Below are 25,332 nucleotides of genomic sequence, written 5' to 3' on the forward strand. Positions count from 1 at the left end.
GCATGTTTTGGACACTCGGGTGAAGAGAGGAGAGGGGCGGAGCTGTCAACTGATCACCACCTGGTGGAGAGTTGGCTCAGATGGTGGGGAAGATGCCGGTCCAACCCGGCAGACCCAAACGTATTGTGAGGGTCTGCTGGGAACGCTTGGCAGAATCCCCTGTCAGAAAGAGTTTCAACTCCCACCTCCGGCAGAACTTAGCCCACGTACTGGGGGAGGCAGGGGGCATTGAGTCTGAGTGGACCATGTTTTGGGCCTCCATTGTTGAGGTGGTTGGTGCCTGTCATGGTGGCAAACCCCGAACCCGCTGCTGGACACCGACAGAAGGGACGCTGTCAGTCTGAAGAAGGAGTCCTATCGGCCTTTTTGGCCTGTGGGATTTCAGAGGCGTCCTTGGCAGTCCCGCAGAAGAAGACGATGACGGCGATGACAAAGAAGACCTTGTTCAGTAACTTAAATTGGTTAATTAGTAGCAACGTGTTTGAAAACGACAGAGAGTAAACATAAAATGGATGTCAACATTGGGATGAGCGCCGAATCAACTACTGATTCACAGAGAACAATTTTTTCATCACACCAGGGGAACAAAAATCTATGGACCGTTTTTGGATTTTATAGAAGAAACGGACAACATGGTAAAAGCCAGGCCATTTGTAAATTCTGCCGAGCAGCTCTCAAGTACACTGGTTCAACAACTTATTTGGACTTTCATGCCATGAGGAAACATTTCAAGCGACGATTATGGTGAACTGAAACTAAGGAGCAAATTGCAGCATGCAGACAGTGTGTACACACCGCAAATGGCCACCGTTATTCCGAGCTATTTTGGAAAGGTTTGCCACAACTCAGCAAGAGCTAAGAAATCACGGCTGCAATAACCTCTGTTTTATTGCCAAAGGATTATGTCTTTAAGTTTAAAGGAATTCAAGACTTGCTGCATACGTTCTACAACCAAGATATGCATTGCCATCCCGATAGCATATCAGCAATTCACGTATGTCGGCGTTGTATGCTTAAGTGAAGTGCCAAGTTGAAGAAGAACGTTTAAAAGCAAAGCGAGTGGCAAAAACAACTGTCGCTTGGACAGAGTGATGTTATTCAGCATTTTTATATTTGTCCATGTCAAAAAATAAAAACATTGACATTTACTTATTTCAGTGCTATAAAGCAACAATGCTCTGAGTTTTTTTTAAACGTTTGAAAATATTTCAAGAATGTCATTTTAAACAATTAGTCTTTTTTGATTGTCTACATCAATTTTTAACCATTGCAGCAATTTTTTAACCATCGCTTTTTTTGAAATATCAAACCAAATATCGAATTGAACCGAATCACTTCTGAATTGAACTGAATCGTATCGAACAATTCTACCTTGACAGATATCGGGTTTTTTTATATTGAATCGGAACCCTTGTACCTAGATACGTATCGAATCGGTTCCTTACCAGAGATTCCCATCCCTAGTATAGAGCACTGCTTACCTCGACTGAGGACATTGTGAGACGGTTTAGAAAACCTCCTCAATTTGATCGACACGCCTTCCTTTGAAAAAGCGGAGTCCGCGGACTCTGAAGCAGGTCGCCTACATCTCGCGTAGAAATCACAGAGGTAATTGAAAAGCTCATCAGTGGCAGGTTTCCAGGGATGGATGAGATCCGAAGGGTTATCCTAGTTCACAAGCCTACAACACCGCATGGACATCGGGACGAAGCCTCAGGGTTGGTGGTCCTACTTTTTAAGAAGGGGGTCAAGGTGCAACTAGAGAGGGTTCACACTGCTCAGCCTACCTCACAAGGACTATTCAGAGGTGCTGGAGAGGAGATTCCGTCAGGTGTTCCTATGACAGATTCAGGACGAGCAGTGCAGTTTGCATCCTGGACGTGGGTGGACAAGCCACACCCACAGTTGAGTCTTTGAAGTGGATGGGAGTTTGCACAACCAGCCCACATTTTAGGGGTACTAAGGGAGTAATGGGTACAGAACCCCGATACATTTATCTGGTCCCTGGACAACCAGTGTCAAGTGTTTTGTCTACATTGCCGGCAGTAAGGCGGATTGGTTTCGAGTGAGGGTTGGACTTGGCCAAGGCTGCCATTCGTCACTGATTCTGTTCATAAACTTTATGGACATTATTCCTAGGTGCATCCGAGGCATTGAGGGGGTCCAGTTTTGTGACCTTAGTATAAACTCTCTGCATTTGGTGGACAATGTGGGTTTGTTGACTTCATGGAGCCGTGACCTTTAATTCGCTCTGGAACAGTTTGCATCCGAACGTGAGGTGGTTTGCATGAGAATCAGCACCCCCAAATCTGAAATTATAGTCCTCAGTTGAAAAAGGGTGGATCTTAGACCAAGTGGAGGATTTCAAGTATCTTGGGGTTTTGTTCACAATTGAGGAAAGAATGGAGCACATGATCGACAGACATATTGGCATAGTATCTGCAGTTATGTGGACTCTATCAGTATTTCGTGTTCCTACCGTTATCAATGGTCATGAACTGTGAGTCATGACCTAATGAACACAAGTGGTGGAAATTAGTTAATTTCATAGGGTGTCTGGGCTGTCCCTGAGAAAGGGTGAGAAGGTTGGTCATCTGGGAGACTCTCAGACTTGAGAAGCTAAATCTCCACATCGGGAGGAACCAGATGTGCCTACGCATCCCAGATGCCTCCCTGGTGAGGTTTTCAGAACACGTCCACCAGGAGGAGGCCCTGGGGAAAATCCAGGACATGCAGAGAGTGATAAAAAAAGCACACAGAATTATATTCCGACAAAAAACAATAGCCCCGTACGGCTGTAGCCAGAGGGCAGCCATCTCACAAAGCCACGGTTACTGACAGTTTTGGGTGCAACCACTGTTTGTGCGTGTTATGTCAGGGTCTGTGTTTGTTATTCTTGGTTTAGTTTCATGTTTTTCCTTGTTTGGTGTGTGTCTCGTGCTCAAATCTGATCGTGTTCACCTGCGCTTGTCATCTCACTCCCTAGTGTGACCCAATCCGCTCCCTCAATCCCTTTGAGTCTTGTCCAGGTGTTCCTCGTTGTCTCGTTACTTTGTTTGTATTTAGTTCTTTGTTTGCTTTCAGTTCTCATTGGTTCATTGTCGTGGTTCCTATTGCTGTTCTCGTCTGTTCTCCATGCCAGTCTAATTTTCGCAAGTCAAGTCCTTGTTTTGTTGATCCCTGTTATTTTATACTTTATTATTTTTTCACTTTCTCAGTGCCTTCTTTCTATTAAATTCCATTTAATTTACCCATTCCTTGCTTCACTGCATTTGGGTCCTTCTCAACCTCCACCACAACCTGACAGAATGGACCAACCGATAATGGACCCAGCGGGAAGCAGCGCTCAGCCTGGTACCCCTTTCAGACTGCCGACCAGCCCCAATCCTTTCGCGTGAGTTCCATGTTTTTCTCCATGCCTGTTTCTCCCTCTTTGTCCAGTTATGACTCACAGTACTCACGTACTCACTTCCACACATTTTAGTAGATTCTGATTTTGAAGATGATTTTGAGTACATTTACAACCTTTTAGATTCCCATTGCCACACTGATTTTGTTAGGCCCAGTCAGTTTCCTTCCCCCAATCAGTTTTTGTCACCTTTTTCTTTTGATTCCTTAGAGACCACCCCTGAATCCTGCCCATCAGACCTTTACTTGGGCACCTGGTTGGCCATTGATCCCGGACCTCCGCTGGGTGGCCAACGACAGCGCCCAAGTAAAGGATCTGTCACCCATCGTAATAACACCCGCTTTTCACTCCCCAAGTCACGTTTTTCCGATTCTCTTTGTTCACCTTGTCCACCGTCTGTTTGTGCACCTCATCCCGTTCCACCCGCGTTTCGTGGTCCACGTTCACCAGCACCTGTAGTCTCGGTTCCTCATGTCTCCAATTTCACTGAATCCCTATGGCGGTAGGCTGTTTGGGATCAGGCCACCGAGCCGGCTCCTCGCCAGCTGCAGCCCCCAGTGCCGGCTCCACGTCAGTTGCAGCTCCCAGTGCCGGCTCAACGTCAGCTGCAGCCCCCAGTGCCGGCCCCAGCCAGCTGCCGCCCCCAGTGCAGACTCCTCGCCAGCTGCAGCCCCCAGTGCCGCGTACCTCGCCAGCTGCAGCCCCCAGTGCCGCGTACCTCGCCAGCTGCAGCTCCCAGTGCCGGCTCCACGTCAGCTGCAGCCCCCAGTGCCGGCTCCACGTCAGCTGCAGCCCCCAGTGCCGGCTCCACGTCAGCTGCAGACCCCAGTGCCGGCTCCACGGCAACTGCAGACCCCAGTGCCGGCTCAACGGCAACTGCAGACCCCAGTGCCGGCTCAACGTCAACTGCAGACCCCAGTGCCGGCTCAACGTCAACTGCAGACCCCAGTGCCGGCTCAACGTCAACTGCAGACCCCAGTGCCGGCTCAACGTCAACTGCAGACCCCAGTGCCGGCTCAACGTCAACTGCAGACCCCAGTGCCGGCTCAACGTCAACTGCAGACCCCAGTGCCGGCTCAACGTCAACTGCAGACCCCAGTGCCGGCTCAACGTCAACTGCAGACCCCAGTGCCGGCTCAACGTCAACTGCAGACCCCAGTGCCGGCTCAACGTCAACTGCAGACCCCAGTGCCGGCTCAACGTCAACTGCAGACCCCAGTGCCGGCTCAACGTCAACTGCAGACCCCAGTGCCGGCTCAACGTCAACTGCAGACCCCAGTGCCGGCTCCTCGCCAGCTGCCGCCTCCCGTGCCGGCCCCTCGCCAGCTGTCGCCTCCCGTGCCGGCCCCTCGCCAGCTGCCGCCTCCCGTGCCGGCTCCTCGCCATCTGCCGCCTCCCGTGCCGGCTCCTCGCCAGCAGCAGCCACCTCAAGTCCGGCTCCTCGCCAGCTGCTGCAACCTAGAGTCCCTGATCCGGCGGCGCATAACCTGAGGCCGCTTCGAGTCCCTTTTCCGCCACCTGTCTGTGCCTCGGCGACATGACCTGCAGCTGCCATGGCCTCCGGGATGCCCGCCTGACTGGCCACACTGGTCTGGCCTGGACACGCTGGTCTGGCCTCCTTAACGCCCACCTGACTGGCCCTGATTGCGGGTCAATGTCCCGCCTCCTGGCCTCCTTCCACCCACCCAATTTGTGACTTTTGTGGACCTTGGGACTTTAGGATCCATCCTTTAAGGGGGGGTAACTGACATGGTTTCTGTGTTTATTATTTTTGGTTTAGTATTTAGTTTCTCTTTTTTTTTACATTTTGTTTTTATTATTGAAAAGCCCATTATATATTCAATTGTAAAAAGAAAAAGAGTTGACACATTCTTATTGCTTTTCCATTTTGTACAAAAAAAGAAAAACAAACAAACAGGCGAACTATCGGAGAAGCAGAGGAACCTTTCACATCACTGTAGTTCTACAAAGAAAAATGTACGTGTTAAAATTAAACAAAGTCACTTCATGTCCTCTTGGACCATAAGTATAATATGTCCAGTTTAGTTCAAGAGCAAAGGAAATCCTCTCCATAGTGAAAATCTCCTTAACAAGATCAATCTAGTCATCCATTGTTGATCTATTAGGTTTAAGCCACTTTCTTGTCAATGCCTTTTTGCTTGCCGCCAGTAAATTATAAACACATCTCCTTTCCTTATTGTTCATGTCTGGCAGATCCATTTTACCTAGATACATCACTTTAAAGGACAAGGGAAGAACAATGGTGAAATATATTTTGCAAAGAATAATGAAAACCCAACCAATATTACTGTATTCCAACACATTCCCAAAATACGTGGAAATGGTGGGCTCCACCCTCTCCACATCTCCAGCATGTGTTATATGTTCCCTGGTATTTCTTTTGTGCAGGTGTTACAAAAAATCTCATTGTGTTCTTCCAGCAAAATTCACGCCAAGTGCTTGACCCAGTCGTAGTCCATTGTATTTGACATATATATTCCCACTCGTCTACTGTAATATTAATCCTCCCTTCTCTTTCCCATTTCTCCTTCAATTCGTGTGTGTTCCCATCTTTACCCACCAGGATGCTATCATATAATTTTTAAGTTATCTTAGTTAGGGGTACTGATTTTATTAACGACATAAATCTTTGTAAGAATCCCCTGTCAGCTTGTTTTTTAATTAAAATAGTGTCTGATCTGCAAATATCTGAAGAAATCGTCAGAGTTCAACCTATCTTTTTGTTTTAACGATTCAAATGATTGAAGTGTCCCCTAGTGGACAAATGAGTTGCAGTCTGTTAGTCCTTTTGAGATCCAAAGTTTTAAATCAATTATCATACGTGTTGGGGGTAAACTCAGAGTCATAGGCATGCCATCAATGCATTTTTGCATTCCACTAATTTGGACATTTTGATGGTTTCATTCATGGCTTCAATCATCATACCGGACAGTTTTTCTTTAAAATTAATCCCCTGTTGCAGTTTAGTGTCAAACAATGTTTTTAATGGAATTTTTATAATTGTTTCCTGCTCTAGATCTTTCCATCCTGCTGTTTATGTCGGAGAGCACATGCACACAAGTGGTCTCAATTGGGCGGTATAAAAATATTCTCGTAAATTTGGAAGGTTTCTACCCCCCTTGTTTTTCTTCAATTCTTTTATATTTAATCCTAGGTTCTTAATATCATTCTGTACTACTCTAAAAATTGCTTTTACGGTATTGAAAATGATAAACATTGAAATAGGTACAGCATCTGAGGGAGAATGGTTATTCTTATAGAATCAATTCTAGAATTAAGATCTAAAAAAAGGCAATGTGTTCCATCGCTGTAAATCCATTTGTAGTTTGGTGTTTAGGGGTCCGTAATTAACATTATACATCTTCGAGAAATCTCTATGTAATACAATACCCAAATTTTTATTTAACCATTTTCGAATCCCACTTCCATTTGTATCCTTGGGTAATGTGTTGGGGTGGGTCGTAATTTAAAGTTAGTACCTACGTCTTGTTTACATTAATTTTATGACCTGAGAAAGTACCATATTCTTCGAGCGTCTTTATTTTTATGGGTAATGTTTGTATGGGTTGGTTCAAGGTCAATAACAAATCATCTGTGTTAATGTTATCGTTTATGTTAACAAGTTTCTACAACAACTATGCTTACAGGTCAATAGAAGGTCACAAAAACATGTACCTCTCGTGGGTTCAGAATTAACATCAGTGTCTGTGCTGGCAGTTCAACAGAAAGCCACAAAATAGGTGCACTTCTCTACCCGTTTAGACAGGAAACCGGTCAAGCTCAATCCTAGCAGAAGTGTGAACCAACAGATGTCTTGTAAGCTGAAACCGAACATACAGGAAGCGTGTGGACGGTGTGATAAAGTCAAAGTGTTCAAGTTTTCCATTCTGTATGAGTTTGCATATTCAAATTGCTTTGATGTGCTGCAATTAAAAAAAACACGGTCGCAGGAAAGCTTTTAGCTTTTCTCCGGGCCATCTCATTTAGAGGTTCGGCGGACTGCTCCTCACGAGTGACAAAGACAATTTTGGTGGGTTGATTTATTTGTGAAGGCTCGCCTAGTTGTTTTACGGAAGCTTCTCTGACAATCTGCAAACAAGGCGAGTTTTTGTTCTTCACCAGCAATTGTAACCCCTTTTTTTTGCCCTATCCACTGACCTAAAGGTTCAATATATATAATCTAGCTGTGCTAAGAAAGAGTCTGTGTTCATCATTATCTATGCAATTCTGGGAGTACAGGTTACTGTAGAACAGTGCTTCTCAATTATTTTCTGTCACGCCCCCCCCTACCAAGAAGAAAACAATTTGAACCCCCCACCACCATTTTTTTTTTACATTTTGTACGAATGTACATGTTCATTGTATACTGATCTTAGATTATGTCAATAAAATGTCCCTTAGCAAAGCTTAATTGATAAGAAATATAATTTTGAGAAATATTATTGAGAGGATCTCAAAACTCAGTACTCTGTAGTGCAACTATTGATGATATGACAAATATTTACTATACTGCAACAAATTGCGTTGTCTGTTCTCGTGTTGACATTTGTGTTTCTCTGAGTTGTGTCCGATTTCTGTGAATGCGTCGCGCAACTCACTGGACGGGAGGGGGAGCGAGAGCGAGAGCGAGAGAGAGAGAGAGAGAGAGAGAGAGAGAGAGAGAGAGAGAGAGAGAGAGAGAGAGAGAGAGAGAGAGAGAGAGAGAGAGAGAGAGAGAGAGAGAGAGAGAGAGAGAGATCCGTTGAAAATGACGGAGCGAGTTGCCCGGTGTTTGAGCGGTTACGGCCAACAGAGCCGTTTTTTAAGAATAAACAGTCGAGGACTGAATGGAATTCTGACGTGGTCTTTTCAAGACGATACAATATGTTTGACGTCGAACCTCTTCGTCATGGTGACGCCACCCGTTTCCGCGTTCCGGTCTGAGAGCGTCTGCTAAATTGCTAACGTAGCCGTCGTCTTATTTTATGTTTCTATACGTAATGGTTGGAATACAACTTTTATGTTCATAGCAGCTAGCTCTCGGCCCAAACGCGGTTCGAGCCAGACTTCTGTTAAAAGTCCAGTGTACATCGAAGCACTTATTACTTTGTAATTAATTTTAGAGATTAGCACGCTTAGCGCCACCTCGTTCGCCGACTCGTTTAGAACGCTTCTTGTTAGCGGGGTTGTTTATTTGTCATCGCGCAGCTCGTTGCTGCTGCTGTGCACGGACTTAGATGTAATACAAATAAAGCTCATACAGCAGCGGCGCAAGACAGCTTGATGGCTAGTATTCAAGTCGCTGCAAAAGAAATTACTTCCGGGGCAACGAGCGACAGGGCAACGTTTTTTTTTTTTTTTTTTTTTTTTAAATCAGTACTAAGAGCCCTACTGCGTGAACTAGGGGCACAAAGCGCAGCTTTGACAATGTCAAATTTACGTTGTCTGAGATTGCAATTTCGGTTCCAAAACCATATATCGTTCAGCCGTACTACAGCCTGATAAAAATGCATGTTTCCCAGGGTAACTCGCGCCTCCCTCAGCATGGCACCCACTATTTGAGAACCACTGCTGTAGTAGCTTCGGAAACATTGTTTAATTTCTTCTTGATCCAGTTCCGGTTTGTTATTCAAGGGATTTATAATTTGAATATTGTTCTTTCCGCTTATTGTTTCTTTAGTTAAAAGGAAAGAAACTTCATAGATCTTCCACTTACCTAATAATATTGTTGTTTCATGAAGCTAAGTTTTTTCTGTACATCCAAGGTGTTAATATTGTCTTGCTTTTTTCATTTTTTGCACTTCAGACTTTACTTCACTTTTCAGATTCTAGGAATGTTCTTGTTGAACTTTTAACAGTTTTTCTTCACGGCATGTGAGTTTGTGCCGGTTGTTTTTCTTAAGGTGAGCTGATAAGCTTATAATTTTACCCATCTGTCGCGGGTTCCTTTTCGACCTCCTCCAAAATCAATGGCATAGCCAGAATATGTGCAACAGAGACGTTTTATTGTGCAGCCCGACCAAAGTGCAACACAGTGAAAAGTCCCCAAAAAGTCCAGAAACCCAGAAAAAAGTAAAAAAAATTGTAACTTACAAAGAAATAAGGGTGTATATCTTTCGCAATCTATATATTTACAAAACCACTGAATGGAGTTCAACCACAACTACCATGTCAGCTACGTTGCAAAATGCGTCACTGTCTCGCTCTACAGCACGACCTTCACTGCAGCACCTCTCCTCCTCTCTCCCTCTCTCTTTCACAAACAACCTACTCTATATATGCTTTGCCCATCACCTTGTGCATCACCTGACATAATTATCGCGCAAAACAAACATATTTAAGCAATGCGGAAGCTCCCCCTCTGTTTGGTCTTCCTCTATGTCGTGTCATGTCGAGTCGTGTCTGCCGCGTCTCGTGACTGGTGAGTGTGAAATTGAACGTGCGCGCGTGTGTGCGTCCATATATGCTTCTATCTATAATAAAACTACCAAGTGTGCACCCTCGGTCGCTCTATTAAAACTGTGACTGACGTGGTATTGATGTGGTGCCAGGTGGGTGCGTATGTATTAAACGGGGTGGAAATGAATGAATCAGTATGGGAATGTGCGATGCATGCGTGTGCGCACTTGCGTCCCTGGCACCATGCTGTACCGTCCTTATTGACGGAACTACTCCGTCACACCATCATAACTGCTTTGAGAGTGTCCCACAGGGTTCCAGGGGAAACCTCATCATTTTCATTAAATAAGGAATTCTTGAATAGCATCCATTACTTTACCTTTGTAATCAGGGTTATTCAAAATATTATTATTCATTCTCCAAAGGGTAATTTTTTCTTACTTGTAAGGCAGACATTAATAGTTACGGGGTTATGGTCTGAAATTGTACAAGGTCCAATATCACAACTCTTCACAATCTCTAGGTCGCTTTTAAACATAAAAATATAGTCTAATCGGGAGTAGACATTATGTGGGTGAGAATAGTGGGTATATTCCATTTTCATTGGGTTATATTCTCTCCATACATCTATCACCCCTATCTCCTCCATAAGTTGCACAAGCTTTTCCCTGGTCTTTTTACGGCCACCTTTGCCATTTGACGAGTCAATTGTGTCATTCAGTACTATGTTAAAATCACCACCAATTATGAAGATTCCTTGACTCTTTGTTGTTGTTAACTTCAAGATATGACTATAAAAGGACCGGTCTCTGCCAGGAGGGGCATATACATTAAGTGGAGTTATGAGATTATCCGCTATCTTTCCGGTTGACATATCTACCTTCTTTATCCTTATATTCTACACTAAATGTTTATAGTTCAGCACCCCAGATATCAGTGTCGCTCCACCCCTCCTCCGTCCTGAGCTAGCTGAAGAGAAAAACGCTCGTTTAAAACCCACTTTGTTCAGCTTTGAGTGCTCCTCATCTGTGAGGTATGTTTCTTGTATATAGTATTTAGTTTCATGTTTTTCCTTGTTTGGCGTGTGTCTCGTGCTCAAATCTGATTGTGTTCACCCGTGCTTGTCGTCTCACTCCGTAGTGGGAACCAATCAGCTCCCTCAAACCCTTTGTGTCTTGTCCAGGTGTTCCTCGTTGTCATGTTACTTCGTTTGTATTTAGTTCCTTGTTTGCTTTCAGTTTTTGTTGGTCCATTGCCGTTGTTCCTGTCGCTGTTCGTGTTTAGTTCCTTGTTTGCTTTCAGTTTTCGTTGGTCCATTGTTGTTCCTGTCGCTGTTCGTGTCTGTTCTCCATACTGGTCTCGTTTTCCCAAGTCAAGTCCTTGTCTCGTTGATCCCTCTTGCACCACAAAACTGTGGCATTTTTTCCGTAAAGACAGAAAATAATTGACCGTGAGAAGGCTGTAAGATAAGGTTAAGTTGGGGACCTTGGCTCCACCCAGCCTTTCCGAACACATAGTCACTATCTGCTGAATGATGACGAAACACATTGCCATGGATACATCCTCGAAGAGAAGGTCCAGAAGCAAGAGTCACAGGAGAAGAAAGTGTATGAGAGAGGACTTGAGCCTCTGGCTGCATGGGTTCAGGCTGTCAAAACAATTTCGGACAGCCTTGAGTCTTTCACATAACTCTCCAACGGCATCAATTCTCCAAATCAGCAATCAGTTTTTCAAGGTGAGCTGACACCTCCACGATGTAATCCCATGAGCTAAGTGTTTCAGCTATTATCCAACCTGCAAATGAGCTAAATTGTTGCATGTGTCTGAGGATTCACAACACGCCCCAGCAGGTCAGGCATGGATAGTTGCATTTCTATTCCCAATAGTACTGCCGGCGTCTTTCAATTTCTGTGATAAATCAGCAGACTGACACCTCCAAACAGCAGAATGCCTGTAATTAAAATTTCTCAAGTACTGCAGCTGCAACTTCAACGTCTTCCACACAAAGAATCAACAAGCATATTAAATAAGATTCAAACATCTTCGTCATGATGATGTCAGCCGTTTATGTGTTCTGGTCTGAGAGCGTCTGCTAAATTGCAAATGAAGCCGTCATCTTATTTTATACGTAATGATTGAAATACAACATTTATGTTCATAGATGTTGGCTCTGCACCCTAACGTGGTTCTAACCAGACATCAATCCGTTCAAAGTCAACTGTACACCGAAGAACTTATTTTGGGTTGAATCTGTATTCCACATTAATGATTAGAACACTTAGTGATCCCTCGTTCGCCTCCTCGTTTAAAATGCTACTTGTAAGTGTGGTCGTTTATTTGTCATCACGCAGCTTGTTGCTGCTTCTGTGCACTGACTTGCATATAGTACAAATAAAGTCCTTACTGCAGCAGCGAAAGCAATTACTTTGGGTCACATGACAGCGCAACACTAATATTTTTTTTTTTGCAATTAGTACGCGTGAGTTGCTTCGCGAACGTGGGCACAAAACACAGCTTTGACGATCTTGAAAACGCATGGTCTGAGGTTGCAATTTTGGTCCCAAAACCATCAATTGTTCAGCGTTCTCCCGACCATGGTTAGGCGGCAAGCAGGAACGGTTTAACACTACACACATTTAATGAATGACATTTTCCACCATTAAAGTATTAAACGACATACCGTGTCAACCAAAAGCAACATACCTTTTCTGGCACAAGGCCAAAATCCAACAAACACGATCCCCTTTGGGACACAAGACTGCTGGCTCTTGACAAGCAAGTATCATATTAAGGACATTTTTCACCAAACTAGACAAAAGTAGATACATGACCAATCACGCTATACAATGGATAAGGCTTCTCCTTGTATTTCCCCTCAGCATGCGGCTCGCTGCGTTCAAAGCATGATACCATTGTTGATAGCCTGTATCGGGACCATACTGGTTGGTACTCGAGGAGCGACAGGACGTCACTTTCGGCGCGACAGGACGTCACTTTCGGCGCGACAGGACGTCACTTTCGGCGCGACATCTTTTCCTCCGCTTTTATCCACCGGGCGAGTAAACGCAACTATGGTTTCGTGCACCACCACATGCAACACTTGCACCATTCTCATGGAAAGTCTCTCCCTGCTACAGGGACGTGTCCGCCAGCTAGAGCAGAGTAATGTGGTAAGCGTAAACGTGGCGGACACGACTGTTAGCACGGGTTGTAGCCAACCTGCTAGTCTGGTTAGCATTGGCCGTAAACGGCTTGCTAATCGCGGTGAGCCTGTTAAGACACATAGCAGTTCCATTCCACCTCGGTCTCATGGCTCCCGCACCTTAGTGATAGGTGACTCCATTACCCGCAACATTAAGCTTGAAAATCCAGCCACAGTAATGTGTATTCCTGGGGCCAGAGCACCCGACATAGAAGCTAATCTTATGGAGCTAGCGCGCAAGACACCTATACACCAGCGCAGTGCAAACAACGCTAGCTATTCAGATATAGTGATACACGTTGGCTCCAATGACACTAGGATGAAGCAATCAGAGATCACAAAGAAAAACATAGCAAGGACTTGTGATCTCGCCAGAAAGATGAGTCGGCATCGAGTAATTGTCTCTGGCCCCTTGCCTGCGAGAGGCAATGATGAGAGGTTTAGTAGATTATTCTCGCTAAATAAGTGGCTGGCTAGTTTTTGTAGTGAGCAGGGACTGCAGTTTATAGATAACTGGCCTTCTTTCTGGGGCCGACCCGACCTGCTGAGGATGGACGGCCTTCACCCTAACTGGGAAGGCGCCATCACTCTTTCTAGAAACATATATTATTGTTTGAGCCTTCCATGACTATTCATATTAGAGCAGGTCGGGCTGCAGGCGAATAGTGAGCCTGTAAGGAAGGGTATGGAGTCTGTAAGGCTAGAGCTAACTAGCGCTATGCTAGACTTAGACAACACACATAGCTTTTCTTCTAGATCTGAGCGCTACACACCATACGCTGTTACATCTCATACTGATATAATTTCTACTGAGGTGGCAATACATGATGGGTTTAAGCATTCCTCCTCGGTCGGTTTTATTGACGACGAGCCGTTCTCTCAAAATAATAGCACTCAAAAGCTGGTAAATAACTATCGGATTCCGACCGTTAGAATTTCTCGCCGCGTTTATAGTCGCTCGAGGTACAATCCGGGACCTAGGCAAAGCAATCTCCTTAATATTATGACCAGGAGTCCTGTTGCGCGGAATAACTTAGATAGACCTATTTTACTGAAACTCGGTTTTTTAAATATTAGATCGCTTTCATCGAAAGCCTTGTTAGTTAATGACCTTATTAGAGACCATAATCTTAACATGATTGGTCTTTGCGAGACCTGGTTAAAACCGAATCAGTTTTTACCGCTAAATGAGGCTTCGCCTCCAAACTTCGTGAGCTCGCATGTTGCGCGCCCTCAAAAGAAAGGCGGGGGTGTAGCCCTCATTTCCGAATCTAACCTAAAACTTAGTCCTCGTTTTAGCAATTCCTTTAAAACATTTGAAGTTCTCATTATGCGATCCTCAGCCGAGCTGCCGTTTTATCTTGCCGTTCTTTATCGTCCACCTGGCTCTTACTCCGGCTTTTTAGATGAATTTTCTGAATTCGTAGCTGATTTAGTAACTCATGCGGATAATATACTTATCATGGGCGACTTCAACATTCATATGAATCTCCCGTCGGAACCACTTACCGTAGCGTTTCGGACAATCATTGATGTGTTTGGTTTCACGCAAATAATAAATGAAGCAACGCATATAAATGGCAATACGCTAGATTTGGTATTAACCCGAGGCTTAGCATCTTCAAAAATAATTGTATTACCATATACCAGTGCAATATCTGACCATTACTTTATCAAATTTGAAGTCTTGGCTCACTGTCATCGTTCTGACCATAATCAAAATTATAGCAGCCGTAACATTAGCTCCTCAACCATCGTTGCGTTCTCTGAGCTACTCCCTTTAGCAACTGCTTCGTTTCCTAATTATATTGGTACGATTGATGATCTCACAAACAACTTTAATGTCGCTTTGTTAAATGCGCTTGACTCCGTCGCGCCTTTAAAAACTAAAACTCGTCCAAAGAGGCTTACTCCGTGGTTTACAGAGGAAACGCGCGTACTGAAACGATCTTGTAGGAAGCTTGAGCGCAAATGGCGTGCGACCAAACTTGAGGTCTTCCGTCAGGCATGGTGCGATAGTTTACTAATATACAAAGAAGCGCTTAATTTAGCCAAAACTAATTATTATTCTAGATTAATTGTCTTACATAAAAACAACCCTAAATATTTATTTGATACCGTAGCAATGCTAACGCAACAGCGACCAACCTCGGATAGCTCTTCCTATTCAGCTCACGATTTTATGCAATTTTTTACTCAGAAGATAGAATGTATTCGTGATGAGATTAAAGACACTGTTCTTAAAATTCCGTCGAATTCCGCGATAAATGGTGTTAACATTAGGGCTGATAACTGTCCGATAACCTTATGTCAATTTAAAAAAATATCTCTTGAGAGCCTAACAAAATTGGTTAGTGCAGCAAAACCGACAACTTGTGTGCTCGATCCGCTTCCTGGTAAACTAATTAAAGAACTGTTTACGACCCTAGGACCGTCTGTTTTAAATATAATTAATCTATCACTTACCACGGGTGTAGTACCAGCAGCTTTTAGGACCGCCGTTATCCGACCGTTACTTAAGCAACCAAACCTTGACCCAGAGAGTCTCATCAACTATAGGCCGGTTTCAAATCTTCCGTTTATTGCAAAAATTCTTGAAAAAGTCGTAGCGCAACAACTTAATGAATATATGACTGCTAATAATCAATTTGAACCTTTCCAATCGGGTTTTAGAGCCGACCACCCTTGCTAAAGTTACTAATGATCTTCTCATAGCTATGGACGCCGACACCTCATCAATATTACTCTTACTCGATCTTAGTGCCGCTTTTGATACCGTTGATCATAACATATTATTAAAACGCCTTGAAACGTGTGTTGGCATTTCAGGTTCAGCGCTTTCTTGGTTTAATTCGTATCTGTCGGAGAGGACGCACCGTGTAATTCATGGCAATACGACTTCGGATCTTTGTAAGATCATATGTGGAGTTCCGCAGGGATCGGTACTTGGACCTCTATTGTTTAGCATCTATATGCTACCGCTTGGTGATATTATACGGAAATATAACATTAGTTTTCACTGTTATGCTGATGATACGCAATTATACATGCCGTTGGATATAACGAATCCGCGCGACTGCTATAAATTAGAGGCGTGCCTTGCCGAAATTAAACAATGGATGTCTTTCAATTTTTTGCGTCTTAACTCAGATAAAACCGAGATGCTCATCATTGGACCAGCGCGTCATCGGTACCTTTTCAAAGACACCACTCTGAATATCGATAAATGTAATATTATCCAAAAGGATTCAACAAAAAATCTCGGTGTTATATTTGACGCAACTATGTCTTTTCAAATGCACATTAAAAATATTACTCGAACTGCGTTTTTTCATCTGCGTAACATTGCTAAAATTCGCCCAATTCTATCAACGTGTGACGCGGAAATCTTAATCCATGCGTTTGTTACGTCTCGCCTCGACTATTGTAACGCTTTGCTCTCGGGTCTCCCCATGTCGAGTATTAAAAGTCTGCAGTTAGTTCAAAATGCAGCAGCTAGACTCTTAACTAAGACGAGAAAGTTTGATCATATTACCCCGATATTAGCCAATTTGCATTGGCTTCCGGTCCACTTGAGATGTGATTTTAAAGTTCTGCTACTTACTTTTAAAATATTGCACGGCTTAGCACCTTCTTATCTCGTTGACCTCGTGGTACCATATGTTCCGTCCCGAAACCTTCGCTCACAAAATGCTGGTCTTTTAGTGATCCCGCGAGCCAAAAAGAAGTCCGCAGGTTCTAGAGCGTTCTCTATTCGGGCACCAATGCTTTGGAATGCACTTCCCTCAGATATTAGAGGCGCCACCTCAGTAGAAATGTTCAAAACACTATTAAAGACGCATTTATACTCTTGTGCATTTAGCTGAAATATTTGTTGGCCTGTTTACTGCCGCTTTTTTTTTCTTTTGTTTTCTTTTCTGCCCCCTTTTCCCCCGGCTGGGGGATTAGGTGACGGTGACCCACTAGGAAGTTTAAGGCATTGACCAACTGGGCATGCACCTGTTCCAGTGATGTCGTCTTCCTGCAGCGTGACATTTGATCAATTTATTTATATACTTTAGCATTTAATTTAATTATTTGTTGGCCTGTTTACTGCCGCTTCTTCTCTTTTCTGCCCCCTCCTTCCCCTGCTTGGGAATTAGGTGATGGGGACATGCTTTGAAGATTACGGCACTGACGAACCGGGAAGGGACCTGCTCTGCCGAAGTCGTCTTCATGCAGCGCCTTTTCTGATTTCCTTATATTTCAGCACTTCATTGAACTACTTGTTGGCCTGTTTGCTATTTGTGTTCTTTCTTTTCTGTTCCCAATTCCCCGAATTAGGTGATGGCGATTCACTTGGAAGTGGCTGTACTGAATTTACACCAACTGACCGGTACAAGATCGAAGGCTCATCTTCGGATATGCTGCCATGGATATTACGGCCCTGGATGAGGACCCGCTCCACTGAAGTCATCTTCCTGCAGCACTTCATTCAATTGACTCGTATATTATCTCATCTATTATTGCATAGCATCATTGTGTGTGTCAAATGTTGCCCAGTTGGCATCCATTGCAGCCTGGTCATCCTGGAAGGGGGATTCCCCCATCTGTGGTCCCTTCTCAAGGTTTCTCACTTTTCCCCTAATGAGGTTTTGTGAGTTTTTCCTTGCCCCCCTGGGGGTTAAGATTGGGGATGTCGATTGTGGCTATGTAAAGCCCTTTGAGACTGTCTGTGATTAAGGGCTATACAAATAAAATTGACTTGACTTGACTTGACTTGATTCCGATACCAGCTTTTAAGGCAGTATCGGTACAGTTACCGATACTGGTATTGGTACAGTTACCGATACTGGGATCGGTATTGGAACAACACTAATATTAAATGGTGGGAGAAGGCAGCATATCTGCTTAAAGTTTTTAGATGAATGATCCCTGGCAAGGGAGGACTTGGATCTTTTAAGTATTGGAGTCTTATTTTTTATTCAATAGGATTTTGCTTGTTGGCACTGCTAGCTATGCTATTTATTTGAGGTATACAATTTGGTGATTATTACGAGTTAAGTAAGGCTCATCCGTTAGCCTATTGTCAGCTGGGCCAGCTTCAGTCAAGAAAAGCTAAGCCATGCACTCAGTGTGTGGGACTTAAATTGACGTGACGGGCTACTATATTACGTGTATTTTATTGGTATCTGTTAGAATAATATTTAGTGGTTATTATACATTTGCCATGACGCAGCATTATTTCAATGCATGGTGCGCATGACATGTTGCAAATCGGTGGAGTGGACTATGCTTGAGTGTTTACAGTCAGAGTGGAGGTACAGGAGGACATATCTACTGCAGGGAAGTGTCTGCAATTGGCAGGGCGGTGGCACTTCTTCAGAAGTGAGGATGAAGTAAACAACATAGTGAGGTGCCTGATAGTAGAAGTTGGCATCGAAGTCTGAAGTAAACAACATTGTGCTGGGTCCTGATAGAAGATGTTGACGTCAAAGTCAGCTGCGACCCATGGCGGCACGCCAATGATAAACCGGACTAAACCAGCTTTTGAGAAGACGAACTGTACCACCCTTGAATGTAATCTGATTTCTCGAAGTGTAATCTGATTCCTCGATGTTATAAAAGGGAATGTGTGAAAAACATCGAGGAACAGAAGGGAGATGAAGTTGCCAAATAAACTTTATTAACCTCTCTGTATCCACTTGAGCTGAGTGCCTCTCTCCTTTCAGCTATGAACCCTATATGTCAAATTGGCGAACCTGACAGTATCACCGTGACGTAAATGGTCACAGAGGGAGAGGTAATGGAATGAATGTAAATGAACAACAAATATGGTCATCTGCGGTTTACTTGTTTGCAAATTTTAAGAACTGAAGAAAAGTACCTTGGAATTGTGCTAAACGTGATGTGCTAATTTTATTACACACTGTACGGTATTTAGCTGTATTTTAACCATCTTAGTGATACATCGTTATAACTAGCCTGTCCATGAAAGAACTGGTCTGATAGCAGATCTCTTGGGCTTTATCATATATGGCTTAAGCAATGACGATCACCACGTTTCCGTTTTTTTTTTTTTTTTGCAATGGAGTGACTGAAGACACTGTGAGCACAGTGTTGAGATATGTTGGGCTGGCAACGATGCCAGGCAAGTAGCCTACATTTGTCGAGGATTGTGTCCTGCTTTAATATAACGTTAAAACCTGACTTTCAATTTGTAGCTAAGTATCAACTGCTTTATGCTCAAATATTTGACAATTGGATGAGTCGTGGCAAGAGCATTCAGCAGTCCTATGTGTTGTGCGGAGAGTCATGTGCTTAATCTTTTGGAGGCCAAGGGGGCTTGGGTGAAGTTTTTGCTGTGTTCCAAATAATGTTTGAGTGTGTAAGTTGAATTCTGTGATATCATTCTGTTATATCATTCTGCATATGACGTGAGCTCCTCACATTGTTGGTGCAAAGAAGGATTGAATAAAAGTACTCATACTTCAGCAATAAAAGAGCTCATATTTGTAATTGTTTATATTTCTGTAATTTACAGGGTGTGCATCTCAAAGTGATGGGGAAGACAACACTTTCACTGCGATCACTGGGCCACTGATAAGCGGACTTCCGCCAGCTGTTGATTACCAATGAGCTGCTCCAGCACATCACGCATGGCACAGACCACTCTGCAGACAACTATATTGAGGCAAACCCAGCCGTCTGTACCACTCTGTAGACATAAAGTAATATATTTGACACCCACGGCAAAAAAAGCAACGCAACTGCAAAAATGCCAGGTCTGCCAGTGCAGCGAAACACGAATGTGGTGTGAGACGTGTTCCCTTGCAGCAAGGCAATTGTTTTAGTGTATACTACGCAGCACCAAAGTAATTGTATTATTGTATACTACATGCAAAAAAAGTCTCATTTGTATTGGGGGGAAGAGGGGTGTACACACACGCACGCACTTTTGTACATAGTTCATTTCAGCAGTTCAATCATTTTATTATATACAAAAACTTATTTTGTAATCAAAAACACTTTTTGTTTTGCTGTTTTTGTTATTTCATAGATGGAAAGCATTATTTAGATGTTTACACTGTTACAAAACAAAAATTAGCAGTGTAAAAAGTCAAAATTGTGCTTGAAGTGTTTGTTTTCACAAAAAAACTCTTTTTTCTAACGCTGTCAGTGAAAAAACTAAAAAAGATAGAAATATACTTTTTTTTCAGATGAAATACGATCTAATCTTTCTTTTGGTACGTGCCATGTTTTTATACCATTAGAACACAATATTCTGTGGGCTTTGCAAAATCAGTCAAAATCCAGAAAAACTCTGGGATTGAGGGCAGTTGGTCCAGAGGAAAAGGCTAAGATTTAATGAGTAAATCATGGGTACCAATATGTATGCACTTCATATATATATATATATATATGTTTATATGTTAGTATGTGACTATGTACAAGGTATGTATGTGTGTATGTTGTTTTTTTGTTCATCTATCCTTCCATCCGTCCATCCATTATCTATACCGCTTTGCCTCACTACGGTCGCGGGGGGCGCTGGAGCCTATCCCAGCTATCTTCGGGCAGTAGGCGGGGGACACCCGGAACTGGTTGCCAGCCAATCGCAGGGCACACAGAGACGAACAACCATCCGCGCTCACACTCATACCTAGGGGCAATTTAGAGTGTTCAATCGGCCTGCCATGCATGTTTTTGGAATTTGGGAGGAAACCGGAGTACCCGGAGGAAACCCAGCAGGCACGGGGAGAACATGCAAACTCCACACAGGATTGAACCCACGACCGATGCTGTCTCTCACTGTGAGGCCATCGTGCTAACCAGTCGGCCACCGTGCCGCTACCATCCAAATCCATCCATCATTCCATCCATCCATCCAGCAATCCATCCATTCATTCATCCATCCCTTCTGCCTCTCAAGTCAAATCATTCTCTTGCTTTGGAACTTCCAGTTTAGCTGATAATGTCATTTGTGGGGCGACAGCTCCCTCAGACATATTTTCCAAAATAGGCAGATAAAATATTTTCGTGATTGTTTAATTATACACACCACAGACCCGAATACTTTTAAAACAATCATGGAAAAGTAGATTTCCAGATTAAAACCCCCACTTTAAGAGAAAGAAGACAATCCATGTATAATTGTAGCGTTACTGTTTGCACAGTCGGGGCCCGATAGACAAGAATTTACAAGTAGGTAGATACTACTACTAATACTAATACATTTAATGTTTTTTTCTCATTATCTTACCAAGTGGTTGAAGGGAAGTCCTGACCTTTTTGTACCACTTAAAAGAAAGTCTCTTGAGTTCATCTCTGTCATGCAGTGGAAACATACGGATCAGTATTCTTTTGGATTGCAGTCTACGAACTGAAATGACAAGAGGAAGATTGCATTCATCAGAGTGTCAATTGCCACATTCTAACCTAAGCCCTTTCTTTCTCAACAGCACTTTGAAACAGCAACATAAAGACACACACACACAGGCACACCCCCCCCCCACACACACACACCCACACACGCACACACACGCACTTTTCAAACGACTGACCGACAATCTTTTTTTTGTTCCAGTGTGGGGAAGTTGAATTTTAATAAGTAAATTACTTCATTTTGTATAGTATATGTATTGTTGAGTTTATTTTTGTTTTCATAGGATTGCTAATTGATATAGACTCACTGATAGATTTCCCTGGGTACAGCTTAGCTTGTGCGTATCCCGGGACATGAGTCTCATCTTTAGCTCGTAAATTCTCCAACTCATGTTTAATGATGTATTGGCACTCCGCCATGCTGAGGAAGCCATCGCCATCCCCTACAAAACAAAAAAGGTAAGAGGCAAGTTAAGATGATAAAATTCACAACAACAAAAAAGTCTGAGTAATACTAATACTGAAAGCCATAGTACGTTTAATAAAATAATTAGCATTGGTGGATAAAGCTTGATTTTATACATTAACACTTCTCCATCCCCAAGTCCATTGAAGTTGGGACGCTGTGTAAAATGGAAATCAATTTAATGTTTAAACTGATCAAATTATTTTTTAGCTAACAATCATTAACTTAGAATTTTTGGCAAGCCCACTACAGCTCTGTCACTCAACCGAGGACAGTGAAAGGGAGAAAAATCTCACACTGGAAATACAGCTCCACAGCAACGCTCCTGATTTTAAAGTCACACGTTTTGGTGTGTCTTTGGAAATAATAAATCCTTACTTGGGTCTGAAAAGTTGGTAAATCAAGCAACAAAGTCAAAGGGGAACACTGGAGAAGTTCGAAGGGAATATGCAATTTGATTGGTTGGTAGCATTACGTGGGGCACTGTGCCATACAAAAGCGCTACCGCTCAATGTTGCCCATTCAACACAGCTGAAAATAATTTAACACTGCTAAGGTCACTCCATTCTACAGGATGCGCCCTTGACCCCAAGATGCTGTGGAAGACATCCCGTATTTTCATTTTGGACAGGTGGCAAACTAAAACATGTCCATGATTTTTTTTTTCATCATCCTTGGAACAACCAGTATTACGGGATTAGCGAGGTGTTCAGTGATTTCCGTAACAACATATGGACAATCCAATAGATGGCAGCTCTGAAAAATGCTGTTATGTTGCAAATAATTCTATGTAATTATTTGCATATCGAATCGACAATACAATCTTAACAATGTTTTATTTAATCAAGTTAGACGTTTGGAGTCAAATTCAAAAGAATACAGGCTACAGAAAACTTAAGTGAATTATCCTGATAACACTGGAAATGTAGTATACTGCCCTCCGTGAGTTCAGTTAGGCAGATAGCGAACAGTCCCTCAAAAAGTGACCAAATTTCAAGCAGTTTATAACACTTCAGTTGAAGTTAAAGAAAAACTAAACACACAAAAACAGAATCACACATTCAAAAATAAATCAAAGTACTTTGTTTTATTTCCCGAACGAAGCTCTGCATATGGCTAAAGCACAATGAAACAGACATTGACTCCTACCTACGAAACTCGGCTGAATTACTTCTTTTATCAGTGTAACTACACTTATTTCAATACTAAAACCCACACACTGCTTGAATAGCGCGACCAAACAACACATGTGCATGCGCGCGCGCACACGCACACACGCTCATACACACACACGCACACACGCACGCACACCCCCAGAAGGCAATACATGCATTCAAAGTTATTTTTTTGGTCAGGAGTCCCCTCTTTGTTGTGAAGGTTCCGTGTGTGTTTTGAAAGGTACTAATGTCTTTTATTACTGTTCAACAGTATTAGCAAAAGCAACATAAAAACTGACTTAAAACCAGTGTTGTTTTTGGCAGGCATTTTAGATTTAGTCTAAGTATTAGTCATTGGGATGAAAATGCTTATTAGTTTTTGTCACATTTAGTCATTCCTATTCGTGATAGTTTTAGTCTCGTTTTAATCTACAAAAACTCAAAAAGCTTTTCGACTAATTTTAGTCGATGGAAACGTCACATCTAGTTTTCGGCAAACTAGGCAAACAAGGTTTCCAACCCAATAGCAAAGACTTTCTGATTGACTACTAAGGAGTATGCATTACCAACAGATAAAGTGAGGTGAGGATCCAGACAAAGCATGGCTCCCAAGAACCCCTTATGACAACAGAGCTATTTGGACTGCGATTTCCCTTGCACGGGGCTCCCCTCTGGAGCCAGGCCTGATGGTGGGCGGGCCTGCACCCATGGGCCTCAGCCCGTAGGGGCAATGTGGGTCCCCCTTCCCATGGGCTCACCACCTGTGGGAGGCGCCAAAGGGGTTTGGTGCATTGTGAGCTGGGCAGCGGCAAGAGGCAGAGACCCCTCTCTGGCAGGGAAGAACCCCAAGCTGGTGTGTGAGGCACAGAAGTTCCAACTTGACATAGTCGGGGTTACCTCCACACACACCTTGGGCTCTGGTACCAGTCCTCTCAAGAGGGGTTGGACACTCTTCCACTCTGGAGTTGCCCGAGGTGAGAGGCACAGAGCAGGTGTGGGAATACTTATCGCCCCCCAGCTTGGCGCCTGTACATTGGGGTTCACCCCAGTGGACGAGAGGGTAGCCTCCCTCCGCCTTAGGGTGGGGGGGACGGGTCCTGACTGTTGTACGTGCGTATGCACCCAACCACAGTTCAGAGTGTTTTTCAATTACAGAGTAATAACACTCCTCAGCCTCCCTGGTAAGGTGGTCTATTCAGGGGTGCTCTAGAGAGGAGGGTCTGGAGGTCGACTCTCAGATTAAGGAGGAGCAATGTGGTTTTTGTCCACGCCGTGGAACAGTGGACCAGCTCTACACTCTTAGCAGGGTCCTCGAGGTTGCGTAGGAGTTCGCTCAACCAGTCTCCTTGTATTTTGAGGACTTGGAAAAGGCATTCGACCGTGTCCTTCAGGGAATTCTGTGGGGTGTGCTTCGATTGTGTGGGGTACCAAGCCCACTAATGCGGGGTGTTCGGTCTCTGTACCACCGATGCCAGAGTTTGGTCAGCATTGCCGGTAGTAAGTAGGATTTGTTTCCAGTGATGGTCAATCTCCGCCAATGCTGCCCTTTGTCACCAATTGTTTCTAATTTTTATGGACAGAATTTCTAGGCGCAGTCAAGGCAATGAAGGAGTCCGGTTTGGTGGCCTCAGTATTGCATCTCTGCTTTTTGCGGATGATGTGGTACTGTTGGCTTCTTCAAGCTGTGATATCCAACTCTCACTGAAGCGGTTCGCAACATTTTGAAACGATTGGGATGAAGATCACCACCTCCAAATCTGAGACCATGGTCCTTTGATGGAAAAAGGGTGGAGTGCCCTCTCCGGGTGGGGGACGAGATCCTTCCCAAAGTGGAGGAGTTCAAGTGTCTTGGGGTCTTATTCACGAGTGAGGGGAGAATGGAGCGTGAGATAGAGAGGCGGTGCAGCATCTGCTGTGATGCGGACGCTGTATCTGTTTGTCGCAGTGAAGAAGGAGCTGAGCCAAAAGGCGAAGCTCTCGATTTATCTGTGAATCTACGCTCACCTATGGTCACGAGCTATGGGTTATGACCGAAAAAAACGAGATCTTGGATACAAGCGGCCGAAATGAGTTTCCTCCGCAGTGTGTCCGGGCTCTCCCTTAGAGATAGGGTGAGAAGCTCGGCCATCCGGGAGGGACTCAGAGTCGAGCCGCTGCTCCTCCACGTTGAGAGGAGCTAGTTGAGGTGGCTCGTGTATCTGTTTAGGATGCATCCTGGACGCCCCCCTGGTGAGGTGTTCCGGGTCCGTCTCACTGACAGGAGCCCCCAAAGATGACCCAGGACACGCTGGAGGGACTATATCTCCCGGCTGGCCTGGGAACGCCCTCAGGAAGA

At 43.8% G+C, this 25,332-nt stretch overlaps 1 protein-coding gene across 19 annotated transcripts in view; it reads right to left on the minus strand.

The window, feature by feature from the left end:
* The window catches only part of ano10a (anoctamin 10a), a 117,624-nt gene that overhangs the window by 67,852 nt on the left and 24,440 nt on the right, over positions 1 to 25,332 (minus strand). For all 19 annotated transcript variants that reach the window (XR_015840464.1, XM_088287120.1, XM_088287106.1 and 16 more), the window contains exons 4-5: positions 21,683 to 21,817; positions 21,253 to 21,372 (exon numbers count right to left, since the gene is read on the minus strand). Coding sequence is in view for 18 of the 19 variants with exons in the window: in XM_088287120.1 (XP_088143246.1) it covers positions 21,253 to 21,372; positions 21,683 to 21,817 (255 nt within the window). In the remaining variant the exon portion in view is untranslated. The remainder of the gene's footprint in view (positions 1 to 21,252; positions 21,373 to 21,682; positions 21,818 to 25,332) is intronic.

The sequence above is a fragment of the Idiotropiscis lumnitzeri genome, unplaced genomic scaffold, assembly GCF_059441095.1.
Source record: "Idiotropiscis lumnitzeri isolate Australia: NSW breed Sydney's pygmy pipehorse unplaced genomic scaffold, RoL_Ilum_1.0 HiC_scaffold_26, whole genome shotgun sequence".
NCBI lineage: Eukaryota > Metazoa > Chordata > Actinopteri > Syngnathiformes > Syngnathidae > Idiotropiscis > Idiotropiscis lumnitzeri.